The sequence below is a fragment of the Myxocyprinus asiaticus genome, chromosome 29 (genome assembly GCF_019703515.2).
Source record: "Myxocyprinus asiaticus isolate MX2 ecotype Aquarium Trade chromosome 29, UBuf_Myxa_2, whole genome shotgun sequence".
NCBI lineage: Eukaryota > Metazoa > Chordata > Actinopteri > Cypriniformes > Catostomidae > Myxocyprinus > Myxocyprinus asiaticus.
The window spans coordinates 42,681,679-42,698,968 of NC_059372.1; the positions used below are offsets into that span (position 1 = coordinate 42,681,679).

At 35.4% G+C, this 17,290-nt stretch overlaps 1 protein-coding gene across 3 annotated transcripts in view; it reads right to left on the bottom strand.

Annotated features, from left to right (window-relative positions):
- LOC127419788 (protein kinase C and casein kinase substrate in neurons protein 1-like) overlaps nucleotides 1-17,290 on the bottom strand; it is a 90,325-nt gene that overhangs the window by 12,868 nt on the left and 60,167 nt on the right. For all 3 annotated transcript variants that reach the window (XM_051661521.1, XM_051661519.1, XM_051661520.1), the window contains 3 exons: nucleotides 9,491-9,647; nucleotides 8,717-8,952; nucleotides 8,184-8,327 (listed from right to left, as the gene is read on the bottom strand). In XM_051661521.1, the coding sequence (XP_051517481.1) occupies nucleotides 8,184-8,327; nucleotides 8,717-8,952; nucleotides 9,491-9,584 (474 nt within the window). In that variant the 5' untranslated portion in view covers nucleotides 9,585-9,647. The remainder of the gene's footprint in view (nucleotides 1-8,183; nucleotides 8,328-8,716; nucleotides 8,953-9,490; nucleotides 9,648-17,290) is intronic.

Below are 17,290 nucleotides of genomic sequence, written 5' to 3' on the forward strand. Positions count from 1 at the left end.
AACTGTAATTGACAGATGAAGGATGTACTACTGATTTTGTACACTAGATGGAGCAGCTAATTAAGAAATTAAATACATTCAATTAAATCAGAGTTCTTGCTCTTGTAACATAATATCAGTGCAGTAAAAATAGCAACAGCTATCCAACAAATGAAGAGCCTCAAGTTCAGTTTTTCCTGATTTAATTGTCCAACAATCCAAAATCTCATTTATGCACGGTAAATCAAGGATGTATAACCAATTTTGTCCACTAGATGGAGCGCCAAGACTAAAAATCCTTGAAAATCCTTTTTGAATTAGCTTTTTGCTCTTTTAATGTGCTGATGTCTAGCAATCCAAAATCTATTCTTCTTCTTTTTCCATCTTCATCATCTTCTTTTGTCATTCTAATAAAATTCTAATTTCGTAACTGTGATAAAAATCTTTTGGAAGACATTTTACACAAATCAGCGGTGTCCACAGCATCCACAGGATCTATTGTGTCCAATTTAGTTATTTTGGCCATGTCCTGGCCATATGTGCTTGGACCCCGATGATTGCCACTTGCGGCTATATTTCATACTAGTATTAGTTAGGTACATCAAATGCCTTAATTCATGATTTATGTCACAATGCAGCAAAAACATTCTATTATAGTGATCTTAAAGGAAGGGATTATGTAATTTTTTGTTTATATTCATTACTGTAATGTCTTGACTCACTTGACTTGTCACGCTGATGTCAAAAGAATGGTGCTACTCAGCGTTCTGTCCCAACTTAACTAGTTCTAGTTATCTAAAGTCCTCTGCAAAAACACTTTTCAGATCTTCATGCTCATTCACAGCATATATTATATAATAAAGCCTGATAACCATTAAACCATACTGAACTTTATGTACAAGTTTCTAATGTTGAAAACTCTTTAATAAATGCTTTATGTGTCCACTTTACATAAAGGTAAATTTTCCTTGGTTCCTAATGTTAAATAAGTGTTATTAAGCAATTATAACATGTGAGGAAAAATGGGACACTATTTGGCAAGTATTGCATGACAGTCTGTCTTTTTATTCATTATGTTATAACTGTATATCAATGATTTATAATGCATTTGTAAATTAATTATTAGTCATTAATGAATCCCTTAATAAACCCTTAAAATAGGGAACATTACTGTAATGTGTTACCCATACACAGGGTTGGGAGGGATACTTTAAAAATGTATCCCACTACAGATTACCTGCTGAAAACTATAATTTGGGTAACACTTTATAATAAGTACACGGTTATTAAGTATTTGTAAAGCATTAGTCAATAATCAATTGATCATTTATAAATTATTTTTCCTACATTATCAATACAGTAATAAGCTATGTACAAATAGTTTGTTATTCATTTATATTCACTTTAGCAAATTATTTATTATTCTTTAATTAGTTCATTTATGGGGCGTTTGATAATGTTTTTTTTTTTGTTGTTGTTTATTTGCTAATCATACCTAACTGATGTATTTTAGTTGACGCAAACCAGTGGTAAAGAAGTGTTTATGAGAACATGAAAAAGGCACAAATTCATAGTTAATAAAGAAATTATATATGTAATTAATTGGATATACATTTAAACATAATGTATTCGTTACTGTTTTAGGAACACTTACTATTAAAGCCATTATTACTTAATAAATGTCATAATAAAGCATTGACTAATTGCTAGCTAAGCATTTTCGTGACCTAATCTAAAGTGAGAACTATTTATGCCTAATTAAACATTTATTAATGATCCATTATCTGAAAACTTGGCCATGAAATAACCGTTTCCACAGCATCTCAATCACAAAGGCTCAAAACAGACACAACACAAAGATACAGGAATAATAGTGACAGAGGAAACATCCAGAGATCCTCAGATTGCTCAAACACAACTTTAGCATGTTCCATCCTATAACGCTTTATAAGCAGACTTGTTCTTATTATTACTCGGAAATTGAATTAAAAATTACTGTTTAATTCAGCTTCATAAGTGGACCTACTATAAATATTTCATTACATTTAATCAGATTTCAGAAAGAAAGTCAAAATTTCATCGCTACAGTCTGCTCGTGTACTCTGGAAACAGCCAGCATGTCACCAAAATCGCAAGACGGTCACATGACAGTGATGAAATAATAATAATAAAAGAACAGAAACAGGAAATAGCATGTAACATTATATTATTGAATTTAAACAATATTTTGCTAATTATGTGCCTATTAAACTTCATTAGTGTAAATTTCCTTAGTATTGTCATGCAGACTGCTGCTGAAGTGAACAAGCGCTGTTGTCACATGTTACTGTTCTCAGCACTGGGCCGCAGTCATTTGTGGTTACTGAATAGGGTATTTCATTTAATAATTTTCCAGATATTACAGGGGCAGATTTGTATCTCAAGTACCAATCCTTGAAGTAAAAAGATACAAGCACAGTATTTAGTATACAAATGTCTGCAGTATGACAAAAACGTCCTAAGATTTGAATACTGGTCAACAAAGAATTCAGCTTTCAGGATTCAGACCAGGAAGCACCCCCTTCAGGAAGACAACAAACACTTGATTATTGCATCATAACAGGCTGCAATTTAATTGAATAAATAGGCTTTAATGTGCTGTGCGCTTCACATTAAATGAGCGTGTTGCTTTCTGTAATCAAATACACAATGTGGTGTTTTTAGCGGGTCAGCCCCCGGGTCTGACCATAGTTACTGTTGAATCATGTTAATGAATGTTTAATTAGGCATATATAACTCTCACTTTAGATTAGGTCCCGCAGAATGCTTAGCTAGCAATTAGTCAGTGCTTTATTACAACCTTTATTAAGCGTTAATTGATTTAATAGTAAGTGTTCCTAAAACATTAATAAACACATTAATTAAGCAGAAATAATGATCTCATAAACACTTCATCACTGGTTTACATAAACTAAAATACATCAGTTAGGTATGATTAACAAGTTGTTTACTAAGGATAAAAAAACATTATCAAACTGCCTACACCAATCAGCCACAACATTAAAACCACCTGCCTAATATCGTGTAGGTCCCCATCATGCCGCCAAAACAGCTCTGACTCCACAAGACCTCTGAAGGTGTCCTGTGTTATCTGGCACTAAGTTGTTAGCAGCAGATCCTTTAAGTCCTGTAAGTTGTGAGGTGGGGCCTAAATGGGCCGGACTTGTTGGTCCAGCACATCCCATAGATGCTCATTCGGATTGAGATCTGGGGAATTTGGAGGTCAAGTCAACATCTTGAACTCTTTGTCATGTTCCTGAAAACAGTGTCTCATAATTTTCCTCACGAGCAAATTTTAATCCTTCGCTGTCATAAGTCATGAAGAGCTAACAAAACTTATCAAAACATCAAAAGCTACAACATGTATGTTAGATCCAATTCCAACTAAACTCTTAAAAGAGGTATTCCCTGTAATCTCAGAAACTCTTAATATTATTAACTCCTCGCTATCCTTAGCGTATGTCCCAAGAAACTTTAAAATTCTAGAAAATGTAGTATCCTCCCAAATATGTTCATTTCTACAGAGAAATAGTATATATGAACAATTTCAGTCAGGATTTAGGCCCCAACACAATACAGAGACTCCACTTATCAGAGTTACAAATGACTTGCTCTTATCATCTGATCGTGGCTGCATTTCTCTTCTAGTGCTTTTAGATCTTAGTACTGCCTTAGACACCTTAGATCATGGCATACTCTTGAATAGGTTGGAGAATTATGTTGGCATTTGTGGACTTGCTTTAGCATGGTTTAGGTCTTATTTAGCAGACTGCTACCAATTTGTCTGTGTAAACGAGGAATTGTCAAATCAAAGAAAATTTAAGTATAGAGTGCCACAGGGATTAGTTTTAGGGCACCTGCTTTTCTCCTTATATATGCTTCCCCTGGGAGATATTATCAGGAATCGTTGAATAAGTTTCCACTGTTATGCCGAAGATACCCAACTTCATATTTCTTTGAAACCCAATGAAATTTCACAGTTCTCCAAATTAGCAGAGTGAATCAGTGAAATCAAAGATTGGATGGCCAGAAATTTCCTTCTACTCAATTCTGACAAAACAGAGGTACTAATTATTGGACCAAAAACCTCTAAAAATAAGCAGCTAAAATATAATTTGACTCTCGATGGATGTACTGTTGCACCATCTTCTACAACAAAGAACATAGGTGTTATATTTGATACCAATCTGTCCTTTGAAAATCAAATTTCCAATGTTTGTAGAACAGCATTCTTTCACCTAAGAAATATTGCTATGTTACGACACATGCTCTCTGTTGCTGAAGCCGAAAAACTAATTAATGCATTCATGACCTCAAGACTAGATTATTGTAATGCATTACTGGGAGGATCTCCTGCAAGTTTAATAAATAAACTTCAATTGGCTCAAAATGCAGCAGCCAGATTGCTGACTAGAACCAAGAAATATGATCATATTAGCCCCATTTTATCATTGTTACATTGGCTACCTGTTAAATTTCGTATTAATTTTAAAATTCTGTTAACTTCGTACAAAGCTTTGAATAGTCTAGCGCCACATTACTTAATTGACCTTCTACCACACTATATTCCATCACATTCATTACAATTGCAAAATTCTGGCTTGTTAATAGTTCCTAGAATATCAAAGTCCACAAAAGGAGGAAGATCCTTTTCATATTTGGTTTCTAAACTATGGAATAGTCTCCCTAACCATGTTCGGGACACAGACACACTCAATTTAAGTCTAGACTAAAGACTCATCTATTTAGCCAGGCATACAAATAATTTATCCATCAACTCACAATTAGGCTGCTTTAGTTAGGTCTGAAGGGACCAGAAACATTTATCATAATCTATAACTCTATAACTGCAATAAATTGAATGGCATCTACGCTGATATTATTCTATTTGCTTCCCTGTCTCAACCTTGAGATTCATAACCTGAGGTTACCAGTGCCGGCCAGATCCAGCTCCATTCCTGCTTGGGGTTGGACTGCACTGCTATGTGTCGCTGAGTGATGATGACTAAATGGAGCCGGTGCCAGCCAGACATCACTTCAGTCTATTACAATTTACTTCAGAGGATGAACTTATGCCATATCCAACCATAAGACATGGGATACTTCATATGCCACTGCCTGAACCTTGGATTTAGGATAGACCTCACTGAAATTACCTACCGGTTGAACTGCGATGCACGACACTGATCTCTACCTGCATCACCTTGGTCTAATGATGGACTGCACTCTTAAAATGGAATACATAGACAATCAATTAATTGCCAACAAAAGCCTTCATCAGCCAACTAAGAAAGGACAAAGCATTTATGTGAACTTCTGCAGTTAATCCAGGATTGACTTCAAAGACATTAGTCATTAATCTTACAGTTCATACAAAATCTTTGTTTAAACACTGGCCCTTAACACTTACTTAGTTTACTAATTTTAAACATGACTTGCACTGCACATAAATAACTAATATTGGCATTATATTCATGCTGGTTAGCCAGAGGGGAACTGGCCCCCACAGTGAGCCTGGTTTCTCCCAAGGTTATTTTTCTCCATTAACCATCATCTTATGGAGTTTTGTGTTCCTTACCACAGACGCCTTCGGCTAACTAACTGGGGTTCTAAATACTATTATGTAGAGCCGAGGAGGGCGGGGCCAGGCTGGAATGAGACACACCCGGTCCCCAATCAGCCTGATGGGGCACGCGAGGGATAAAGGCGGCCGGGGACGACAGTTTGAGAGAGAGAGAGAATTGCAGGCAGCTGTACTGTGTGGTTTTTGGTTGTGTGTTTGTTTAAGTTGTTTATTAAATTATTATTTATATTATTAAGCCGGTTCTTGCCTCCTCCTTTCCACCGAACCCCCTTACATATTATTATTTAATTATTTAATTTTCTACACAATTTACAATCATATTTAATCAAACTACACAATGATGACTCTAAGACTTTATAGATATTACAGTTAAATTTTCTGTTAATGCATGATTTTCTGTAAAGCTGCTTTGAAACAATGTGTGTTGTGAAAAGCGCTATACAAATAAAAATGACTTGACTTTTTTTTGCAGTGTGGCAGGGCGCATTATCCTGATGAAAGAAGCCACTGCCATCAGCGAATACCATTGCCATGAAGGGGTGTGCATAGTCTGCAACAATCTTTAGGTAGGTGGTATGTGTAAAAGTAACATCCACATGAATTCCAGGATCCAAGGTTTCCCAGCAGAACATTACCCAGAGCATCACACTCTATCCACTGGCCTGCCTTCTTCCCATGGTGCATCCTGCTGCCATCTCTTTCCCAGGTAAATTAAGCAAACGCACCCGGCCGGCCACATGATCTAAAAGAACATGTGATTCATCAGACCAGGCCACCGATTGCTCCATTGTCCAGTTCTGACGCTCACAAGCCCATTGTATGTGCTTTCGGCGGTGGATATATGCAGCCCCATATGTAGCAAGCTGTGATGCACTGTGTGTTCTGACACCTTTATATCATGGCCAGCATTACGTTTTTCATCAGTTTGTGCTACAGTAGCTCTTCTGTGGGATCGGACCAGACGGGCTAGCTTTCACTCCCCACGCGCATCAGTGAGCCTTGGGCGCCCATGACCCTGTCGCCGGTTTACCGGTTGTCCTTCCTTGGACAACTTTTGTTAGGTACTAACCACTGCATACCAGAAACACCCCACAAGACCTGTCATTTTGGAGATGCTCTGACCCAGTTGTCTAGCCATCACAATTTGGCCAATTTGGTCAAAGTCACTCAGATCCTTATGCTTGCATATTTTTCCTGCTTCCAATACATGAAATTCAAGAACTGACTGTTCACTTGCTGCCTAATATATCCCACCCCTTGACAGGTGCCATTGTAATGAGATAATCAATGTTATTCTCTTCACCTGTCAGTGGTTTTAATGTTGTGGCTGATCAGTGTATATATGAACTTATTAAACAATAATAAATAATTTCTAAAGTGAATATAAATAAATAACATACTATTTATACGTAGCTGATTAATGTATTAATAATGTAGGAACACTAATTTACAAATGATCAATTAACTATAAACTTATGCTTTACTAATACTTTTTAACCATGTATTTATTATAAAGTGTTACCGTAATTTGTAACGTATTCTGTTACTCAAGGTCAGTAACGTAATCTAAATACTTTGGATTACTTCTTCAGCACTGGCAGATTTTTTTTACTTCTTTTGACTATAAGTAAATAACAAGTAAAAAAATCTGACAGTACAGTAAGAGAAAATACATCTATATTAAAAATATGTTTTTTGAAAAACAAAACGTAAATATCTTATGCAGTGTAGCGTCTAAAACAAGATAAAGAAAATTTGTCTTGTTTTAAGGATTTTCAGATATTTTTACACGAAAACAATACAAAAATTCTCATCAAGAAAAATATTTTTACAGTACATCTTTGCACTAATAACAAATGTCTTACTAGAGAAAATATGATTTAATGTGGATTTTCTTGATAGAAAAATATATAATTGTGCCTGGTAACAGGTGCATTTAAAAGGGCTAGAAATAGCATTTTAGCTTAGCATAAAGCTAAATGTTCACATGACAATTTACACAAGGTTAAACATTTCTGCTGATCCAAACTTATTTCAAAACCCCACAGAGTTTACACAACGACATATTTTTCTGATCACATCATTTATAGTAATACATTTTTTCTTACTAAATAGACTAAATACTACATGAAACAAATAACAATGAGTTGGAAAGTAATCTTCAGTAGTCAAAATCCTTTGTGAATGTAACTATTCTGATTACCAATGATTTAAATTGTAACTGTAGTGGAGTACAGTTACTAATATTTTGTATTTTAAATATGTATTCCCATATGTATTCCGTTACTTCCCAACATAATCCCGTATGTATTCCGTTACTTCCCAACCCTGCCTATAAATCACACTTTCACTCCTCACCTCTCAGTTTTACCAACCACAATTAGAACTAAGTAACTGATAATCTTGAATGGCCTTGAATAATACTTACATTTGTAAGATAGTACTTTTTTATTTACTCAAATGTGTGTGACAAATTAAACTTGATGAAAGGCAATTGTCTCGATAATCAGTAATGAATAAGATTATTACAATGTTTTTCTTTCTAATCATAATTTTTTAATGCTTCTATAGATTTTCTCACCTTCTGTACGTCTTGTTTGCATTTCTCTGTCTTCTCATGCAGTTTCTTCTGCTGGTCAGGGGTGACAGATGCATCTGCTTCTCGAGCTGCGGCCAGTTTCTCCTCCTTACAGGTCATGTGGTAGGTCTTCTTTGCCGAATCCATCTGTGGCAGGCAGACATGTGACATTTAACTAACTGCAATACAACAAACTCTTGCAACTGGATAGTTGAACTTCACTAAATAAGCTATTATATAGAGTAATACATATGTAATATGTCTACCCCACAAGTACATCTATTTAAAACTAAAACAGGACATGTTCATAAATGACTGGATATATATACATGTACGTTGTGGGCGGCAAACCGTTTAACAAACCAGTTAAAAGGTTTGAATCAAGAATTATCTGTGATCAGTCTGACTCCGTCACTGCTGCACTGCAATAAAGATTTCAAGAGCAAGAGCAAGACCTGTGCTGTCTGTGTTTATTTTTTAAAGTAAATCTTTAAGATAAGTATACGGTGAAATGAACCCTACGGGTACCACTGTACCTCTTTGAGTTTCTTAGCCCAGGGTTTCTGTGCTTTCTTGAAACCCTCCTCAGCCTCTTTGGTTTCCTTGAATCCACCAATTATCTGTCTGTGGTAAGAGTCCTTCTGCCAGTTCTTCACCTTCTCAATGTCCTCGTTCATGAGTCCGTTCTTCACCTCCTGATGAAGTTCACTCACCTTATCAGCCTCTGTCATCATGGCTAACCAGGCTCGTTCCACAGAACCGTACTGTGGCCCTGTCATTCACAAAACACACATATATCAATATAACATATACAGTACAGGACCCCGGAAGCTTTTGGACACTTAAGCCACACGTACAAATGTACACTACAAATCATATCGTTTTCAAGTGTTTTTGTGTAGGAACATTTATCATATTTTAAGGATGTTTCGATATTTTTACTGGAAAAAAGACAAGAATACTTGAAAATAATGTGACTATTTTGCAGTGTATGAATCCCATTGCATAATAATACTACTAATAATAATAAGTTTATTTTATTTTTTATTTTTTATTTTTTTTGCAGTTGTAACATTGTAGTAATGCAATAACATTCCCCAAATATTGGGGGCCCACTGTATCTACACACGTCTAACCATATATTATCTGTTATGGACAGAACAATATACAAATAATTTAGACTAAAGATAATTATTATAAAGATATTTTTTTATTTTAGACTCATTCTAAAAGAGTGTAAAATGTCTCTTTAATCATTCTCGAAGGGATGCAGCTTGCACAGAAACTACAGGACTTTCTCTGGACAGAACCTTTCTCAATAAGTTGTCTCCATCTCTTGGACCACTCGGTGAGCTGCTGACTGTAGGACTTCTCAATCTTGGCACGTTCCTGAAGGCAGTTCATGAGATCATTGCAAAGTCGATGCCCGTCGTCAATTCTCTTGACAGCACGCTTATAATTTCCCACCTAGGTGAAGAGGAAGAGATCATCCTACATAATACTCAATCCTTCTTAATCAAAATTATTACCTATTCGTTCAAAAGTGAGACATCATTTACTTAATGCTGTTTTGATGAATTATTCTGCTAACACTTTACATTGATTATAAAACAATTTGTTGAGGGTTTATAAAGGGGATCATAAATGACTAATAAGTAATTTATATATGCATTATAACAGTTATAACAACACAAATAGTGCCTTGTGCAATACTTGCCGAATAGTGATCATTTTAGCTAACATGTTATAAATGCTTAATAAATGCACTTATTCATATCTGTATCAATAAAAAAAAACATAAAATATCCTACTTAATTCTCACTTGTGTTGTCACTTTTCTTGTCACATTGATGTCTAAAGAATGTTGCTATTCCGAGTGCTGTCCAAAATAACCTAGTCCTAGTTACCTAAAGTTACCTAAAGTCCACTTTTCAGATCTTCATTCTCATTCACAGTATATATCATGTAATAAAGCCTGATGACCATTAAACCATACTGAACTTTATGTGCATAGGTTTCTAATGTTGGAAACTCTTAATAAATGTATTACAGTATATGTGTCTACTTTATATTAAGGTACATTTTCATTGGTTACTAATGTTGAATATGTGTTATTAAGTATTTATAACGTGAGGTAAACTGGCTCACTATTTGGCAGGTATTGCATGAAAGTGACCCTGTTGTTGCATGTTGTTATAAATGCATATCAATGATTTATAATGCAATTGTTAATCATTTTAGTCATTAATGAAGACCTTTTCAATTCAAAGGAAACATTAATGTAAAGTGATACTGTTATTCTTTAATAAATTAAATAAATTAAGACATTTTTATTAATAATGAGTGCCTTATTGCATTTAAATATGGTTACTGCTTAATAAAATGTTAAGGACACAAACTTTAATTAAAAGTCATTTTTCTAAAGCTGCACTACGGAAGTTTGTGCTCTATAGCGACATCTGTTTTTGAAACTTAAAACTGCAAGAATTTGCAGAGGAACATTTTACGTGAGTCGTGTTTCGGCACTGCGTGGATGAATCTCATGGTTTGAGGTTAAGCCCAAAGTACACTTCAGTCAGAACAGGACGTGTGATGCAAATCTCGTCATCAGCAGAGTGCTCGAACACTGAATGCGCAAACCCCAATTTTTCTAACAGCGCATCTTGAATGCACCACCTGCACATGCGCCTGGATTTATTTGCACGAATTAGTGGATACACAAGGTGGCAACACTCACATATGAGCCGTTGCTGTCACAAAGAAACACTAGAAGAAGACATAATTGGCAGTAAAAAACAGGAGACGAAGGTAAAACAGTAAATATGCACGTCAAGAGTGTGTGTGCGAGGAGGTCTGGAGATACCTACATTTGTATAACTCAAGTCTGACAAAATATAAAGACATCTTTATGGGTCTAAACTCCTGAAGAGAAATTGTCTGGCATCTCGTAGCGCATGCGCAAAATGCCTGTATATGCACGCACCATCAAATGGAGTATACTTTGACAGGCTCGCATTCGACTGTACGCAGATGCTGAGTGTTCGTGTTAAAATAGAAGTATACTTTGGGCTTTACCTGGACATCGCCTGTGATCATCACCCGCAGAACTGAAGTCATGAAGTGCTATTTTCTTGTTGATATTATGTTATTTGATTAAATATTTATAACTGATATATTAATTACTTTGAAGAAGATACTGTAAACAACACTCTTATTTACATTTTTATATGATTATTCAAAATTGTTATCCACTACACAATGTTTATATTGTACTACACATATCAATTTAAGAGGTGAATCTCGTGATATGACTGATATGAGTTCAATTGAAGATACTTATTTTAATATTACAATCTACAGCCTAAATGGACAATGCAAGTAAACCCTAATACTACAATAATAGGTCTATGCACTGCAAACAATAAGACTGTAATATAAAAATACAAAACAGGATTCAAGAATTATGGGGATGAAATACACTTGCAATATATATTAATGTATATAAATCAATTGCAATATATTTTAATATTATAATGTGCAATATAACAATTAAAATAATAAACAGTTTTTTCTTTATTGTTTCTTTGGAAGTAAAGTAAAAGAGAGATGGTTAGATGCTAAACAAATGAATATATACATTACTGTGCTTGAGATGAGTATACATTCATGAGAAACTGCCTTGTACCTATAGTGGCTTTTAGATGCAAATTTAAATTGTCCACTCTGTTTAAAAACACTATCTGCTAAAAGTGCAATGGACAGTGACAACAACTTGTGCATTTCTGTGACTGGGGTAAAAGAAGTAAGAAAACAGCAACACACACACACTTAGGGAATCTCGAATCTGCAGCAATGTTATAAAATACTTAGAAATCATGAGTATTAGTAAACATGTTACAGTAACTTCAACAGAAGACCGAGCCTATTAAACACATCTTGATCGGTAAACATATGAGTAATGTTCGATTCATTAAAGCATGACAACCAATATTAGCTTCAGCAACCCTACCAGAAAACATATCCAAGCATTATAGCAGGTTAACAACTTTGCCAAACAGTTAACAGTTAAACATCCATTAGGAGACTGATTCCTTGCCACTGCTGTCTTGTACTGCGACCGACTGAACTGCCATAGCTTTCCAAGCCGAAACTCATGCGGACATGACTTAAACACACAAGGACAAATGACGTATGCCTGCGATTTCGGTGTCAAATCAAACACGAAAGCTCCAAATAAAAATCATTATTGTAGGCTTACCAGAGTGAATCAGGGTAAGACAAGGACATGGTTTTGAATACTGATTTTTTTTATGTACTCACTCAATAATGAACTTTTGCTAATTGTAACCCCGAAAAAGTGCAGCTTTTAAGCAAAACTAGAGGTACTTTTTTTTACACAGAGATTGGTAGGTCTTTTACTAAAATAAGTAGACTTTAGCAACACTTGTTGCATAATATGCTTATGGAGTCCAAAAATTGACCAAGGAAAAAAAAACAAAAAACACCAACAGCGTGTTTTTGTGTTGTTTTTTCAAAGTTGGAGTGCTTATAACTGCAGAAGTATTAAAAATATCTAAATATCCTTTTAGATTAAATTTCATTTCTTGTCCAATAAGACGAAGGTCTAAAGAACAAATAATGTTGAAACTAGAAATGTACCTTTATTTAAACATAAAAAATAATGTCAAATTTTCATTTTCGTGAGTCCAAAAATACAATACGTATACACAAATTTTCATTGCAAACAAGCTTTGAATAGGAACAATGGATTCCTACGGCGCTATTCACACCTGGTCTGACAAATCGTCTACCGACAATCCAAAAGTGTTTTTTAAAGACAGCAGACAGCAGCAATTTTTTGACTGCATCTGCACAGTCCAGCACATTGGTGGCACTAATCAACTGGAAAACATCGACATTGGATGTGCAGCTGATACTCGTCTCAGGCACAAAAACACTGAATTCAATGCAAACATGCAGTAAATAATGTAGAATTTGTAAACACATTCTTCCTTTTTAGAATACTTATGTAATGTTCCGATACCTAATATTTTAATCACTGCTTGGCCAAAAAAATTTTGCATAATCTAATATTTAGTTGGACCGCCTTTAGCTTTGATTATGGCACGCATTTGTTGTGGCATTGTTTCGACAACATTATGCAACGTCACAACATTTATTTCCGTCCAGAGTTGCATTAATGTTTGGCCAATATCTTGTATTGATGACGGGAGAGTCTAACCACTCCGTAAAGTCTTTTCCAGCATATCCCAAAGACTTTCAATGGGGTTAAGGTCATGACTCTGTGGTGGCCAATTCATGTGTGAAAATGATTCCTCATGCTCCCTGAACCACTCTTCACAATTTGAGCCCGATGAATCTTGGCATTGTCATCATGGAATATGCCCGTGTCATCAGGGAAGAAAAAATCCATTGATGGGATAACCTGGTCATTCAGTACATTCTGGTAGTCAGTTGACTTCATTTTATTGCCACATAACATTGCTGAGCCTAGACTTGACCAATTGAAGCAACCCCAGATCATACAGTGGGCACTATGCATGACAGGTGCATCGCTTCACACACTTCCTTTCTTACACTGACGCGCCCATCACCTTGGAATAGGCTAAATCTGGACTCATCAGACCACATGACCTTTTTCCATTGCTCCACAGTCCAATCTTTATGCTCCCTAGCAAACTGAAGTTATTTTTTCCGATTAGCTTCACTAACAAGTGGATTTCTTGTGGCCACACAGCTGTCCAGTCCCAATCCTGTAAGTTCTTGTTGCATTGTGCATGTGGAAATGCTCTTACTTTCACTATTAAACATAGCTGTTATTTCTACTGTCGATTTTTTACGATGCGACTTTACCAAGCGTTTTAGTGATCTCCGATCACAATCATTCAAAATTTTTTTCTGACCAAATTTCTTCTGCGAATCTGACGGTTCACTACTATCCTCTCAGGTTTTAATAATGGGTTGGACAGTTCTTAACCCAATTCCAGTTATTTCAGCAATCTCAGATGTTTTCTTTGCTTGACGCAGGCCAGTAATTTGCCCCTTCTGAAACAAAGTAACATCTTTTCCATGATCACAGGATACGTCTTCCGACATGGTTGTTTAAGAAATGAGAAGCTTCACACTGCATCAGTTAGTGTTAAAAGAATTGTTGCCAGCTGAAACATATTAATCACTGCAATAATGAGCCAATCATAGGCTCTTAAGTATCTTCTTATTTAAATCCAAACAGCAACAGCAGTGTAATATACCTAGTGTTTTGTCTTAATGTACATTATTTTATATGTATATCACTGTGCCTGTTATATTCTCATTTGGGCTGCTAGCATCACCGTGACAACCGCCCCACTGCGGTGGTAGAGTGGCACCAGAGGTTATGTATGTGACGTAAATATATATACTTACATAAAAGACCTTGCGAAAACTTGAAATAAATTCCTGAAATAATGTAATATAATGAGTAAAGTATTAGACACTTAGTAATGGTTTTGTGGATTCTTCATTCTAGGGACATATTAATTTTCAATTTTTTAGACACTTCACAACATAAGAAGAAGAATGTGAAAGAAAGGGCTCGTGCCCCTTTATGCACTCTATCTAAAAGTCAAGCTCCGTTATGCATTCTCTCCATTGAATATACTGTTGACAGCGGCTTAATCTTTTATATACGTATGATGCATTTGAAAATAGGTGATTAAAAAGCACTGTCTTTTTACCGGGGATCAGCACTTCCATCCCATGACATACTGCTTAGACGGGAAAAATCCTCACAATACTATGACTGGATAATTTGAATAAACAATATTTTATTCAAAAAAGTTTTTCTTTTAAAAAATGTTTTTTAGTAGAACAAAGGGTTTAATTTGTATTGATGCACTTTTTAAAGTTTGATCCACAATAAACATGTAATTTGCACGCACAACCTCCCCCGCCCTCCAACCACCATTCAACGCCATTGATTGATCCTTTACCAGTGCAGTGGTAAACAATTGCCACCGCAGCAGCCCTTATTCTCATGGCATTCAAAATAGCAGTGAGGATCGTCAAATCGTTTGGACTAAGCTCTTAGTAAAATATCACATAAAAAGAATCTTTAGCCAAACAGATTGCCAAACCTTACTGCTATTTTAACATTTACATTTGGATTAAATGTATGCATTAGCAGACACTTTTAAACAAAGCGACTTACAGTGCATTCAGGGTATACATTTTTAACAGTTTGTGTGTTCCCTGTGAATCAAACCCTTAATCTTGGCATTGCTAAAGCCATGCTCTACCAGCTGAGCTACAGGAACCCTTTTTAATGCTACTAAACAGCAAAATAGTTTTTCATTTTATACATTTCGGTCTCAAATAGAATTCGTCTGCACTTTGTCTCACAAATTCATCTTGGATTTGGTCCGAACTGGCCATTAAAAATTGCCCATTGGAAAAAACGTTTACTGGTTTCCTTATATACCAAAAATGTGCTCTCCCTGGGGCTTGCAGGTGGCATGAGAGAACACTGAGAAATGAGTGCTGGTGGTAGAGAGATGAGATGAGAGGGGGATGGGACTCATTGTTGTGCATGTGGAGTTATGTAATGACCGCCACAGCTTTGTGTCCATTTTCTCCTAGCGCGCTAATCCTGTGCTTCAATGCGCTAACACTGACATCACAACAACAACACACACACATGCACTGGAAAGCTTGGAAAGGCTCTGAACCAGACATGTTTAAATGGATGAAAGACACAATATATCCACAAAGCCTTACTGCAGTTATACACACTTCAGTTCATGAACAAAACGGTCTTTGTATTAAATATTAGTATTTACATGACAACATATCCATGAATACTTTTTTTACACTCATACTCATTCTGTTTTGACTAGTGGATCGCACACATACTGGTCCTTACCATCATAGTGGGACATCGAAGGGCTCACCCTTTTTATAAATATCTAATAGGCTTTAGTTTATGTCACAGCAATAACCCATGATTTGCTACTTGCTATCGTTAGTCTGTACACATTCTGGAGAGCATTTTATTGGACAAATATTGGAATACGCCCCTGAGTGCAAGATGAGTCATCAATATTTTTGGTTTGTTTACGCTAAAAAGAAAGATTGTAAATTTGACATCTCTATATCTGCTTTTTGTCAACATTTAGGAATACACTAGCATAGAGATGGCTTCAAAGCTAAGAGACATGGACTAAAAAAACAAAAAACTCCAAAAAACTCCAATATTGATTTTAATAGGTATATTGTGTTTGTTATATTGTTTGTTTCGCTGTTTTTGTTTAAATATACAGTATTTTCACCTTTCTGTATGCTAAAGTGCCTTGAGTACTATGGCAAGCCAAACTGACTTTTAATCATGGACAGGATATGAATGATTGATATCCATAATTCGATTTTCCCTAGTGAAAAGTCTAATTCTTGATATCATCAATTAAATTAATACTAGTGAAAATGCTCATTTTTGATATCGTAATTATGTTTGCACTAGTAAAAATATTAACTCAGAAATAAAAAATGACGTCATTGCTTGCTGAATTACCCATTCTTGATATCAAAAATGAAATTTCAACTAGTAAAAAACATATTTATTAATATCTAGTAGAATTTCACAGTGTCACTCCCTCCTTTTCAAAACACAATTACAGATATCCTTAATTAATTTCTTACAAGTTACATTTTTTATTTATATCAATAATTACATTGGTACTAGTACAAATATCAGTCCCTGATATCAACAACAGAATTACAACTAGTAAAAATGGCAATAAATTTGAATTGTGTATGGCTGGGTTTCCCAATAACGTTGCAACTTTTAAGATCATCTTAACTAATGTAACGTCACTCATTATTTTACGATTGAGTAACACCTTTTTCCCAAACCAGCACGTCAATCACTTATTATAAAGTAGAACTTAAGTGCTTCTTTACGGGAGCTGTCCGGTTTAAAGTTGTTGAAAGCCAATATGTCCATGAGTTTGTCTTCTCAACAATATGAATAATGCAGAAATACTGACAAGCATGGACATTATATGCAACCTTATCAAGGCCCAAAATTAATGATGGCTTTTGTAAGACGGGGTTTC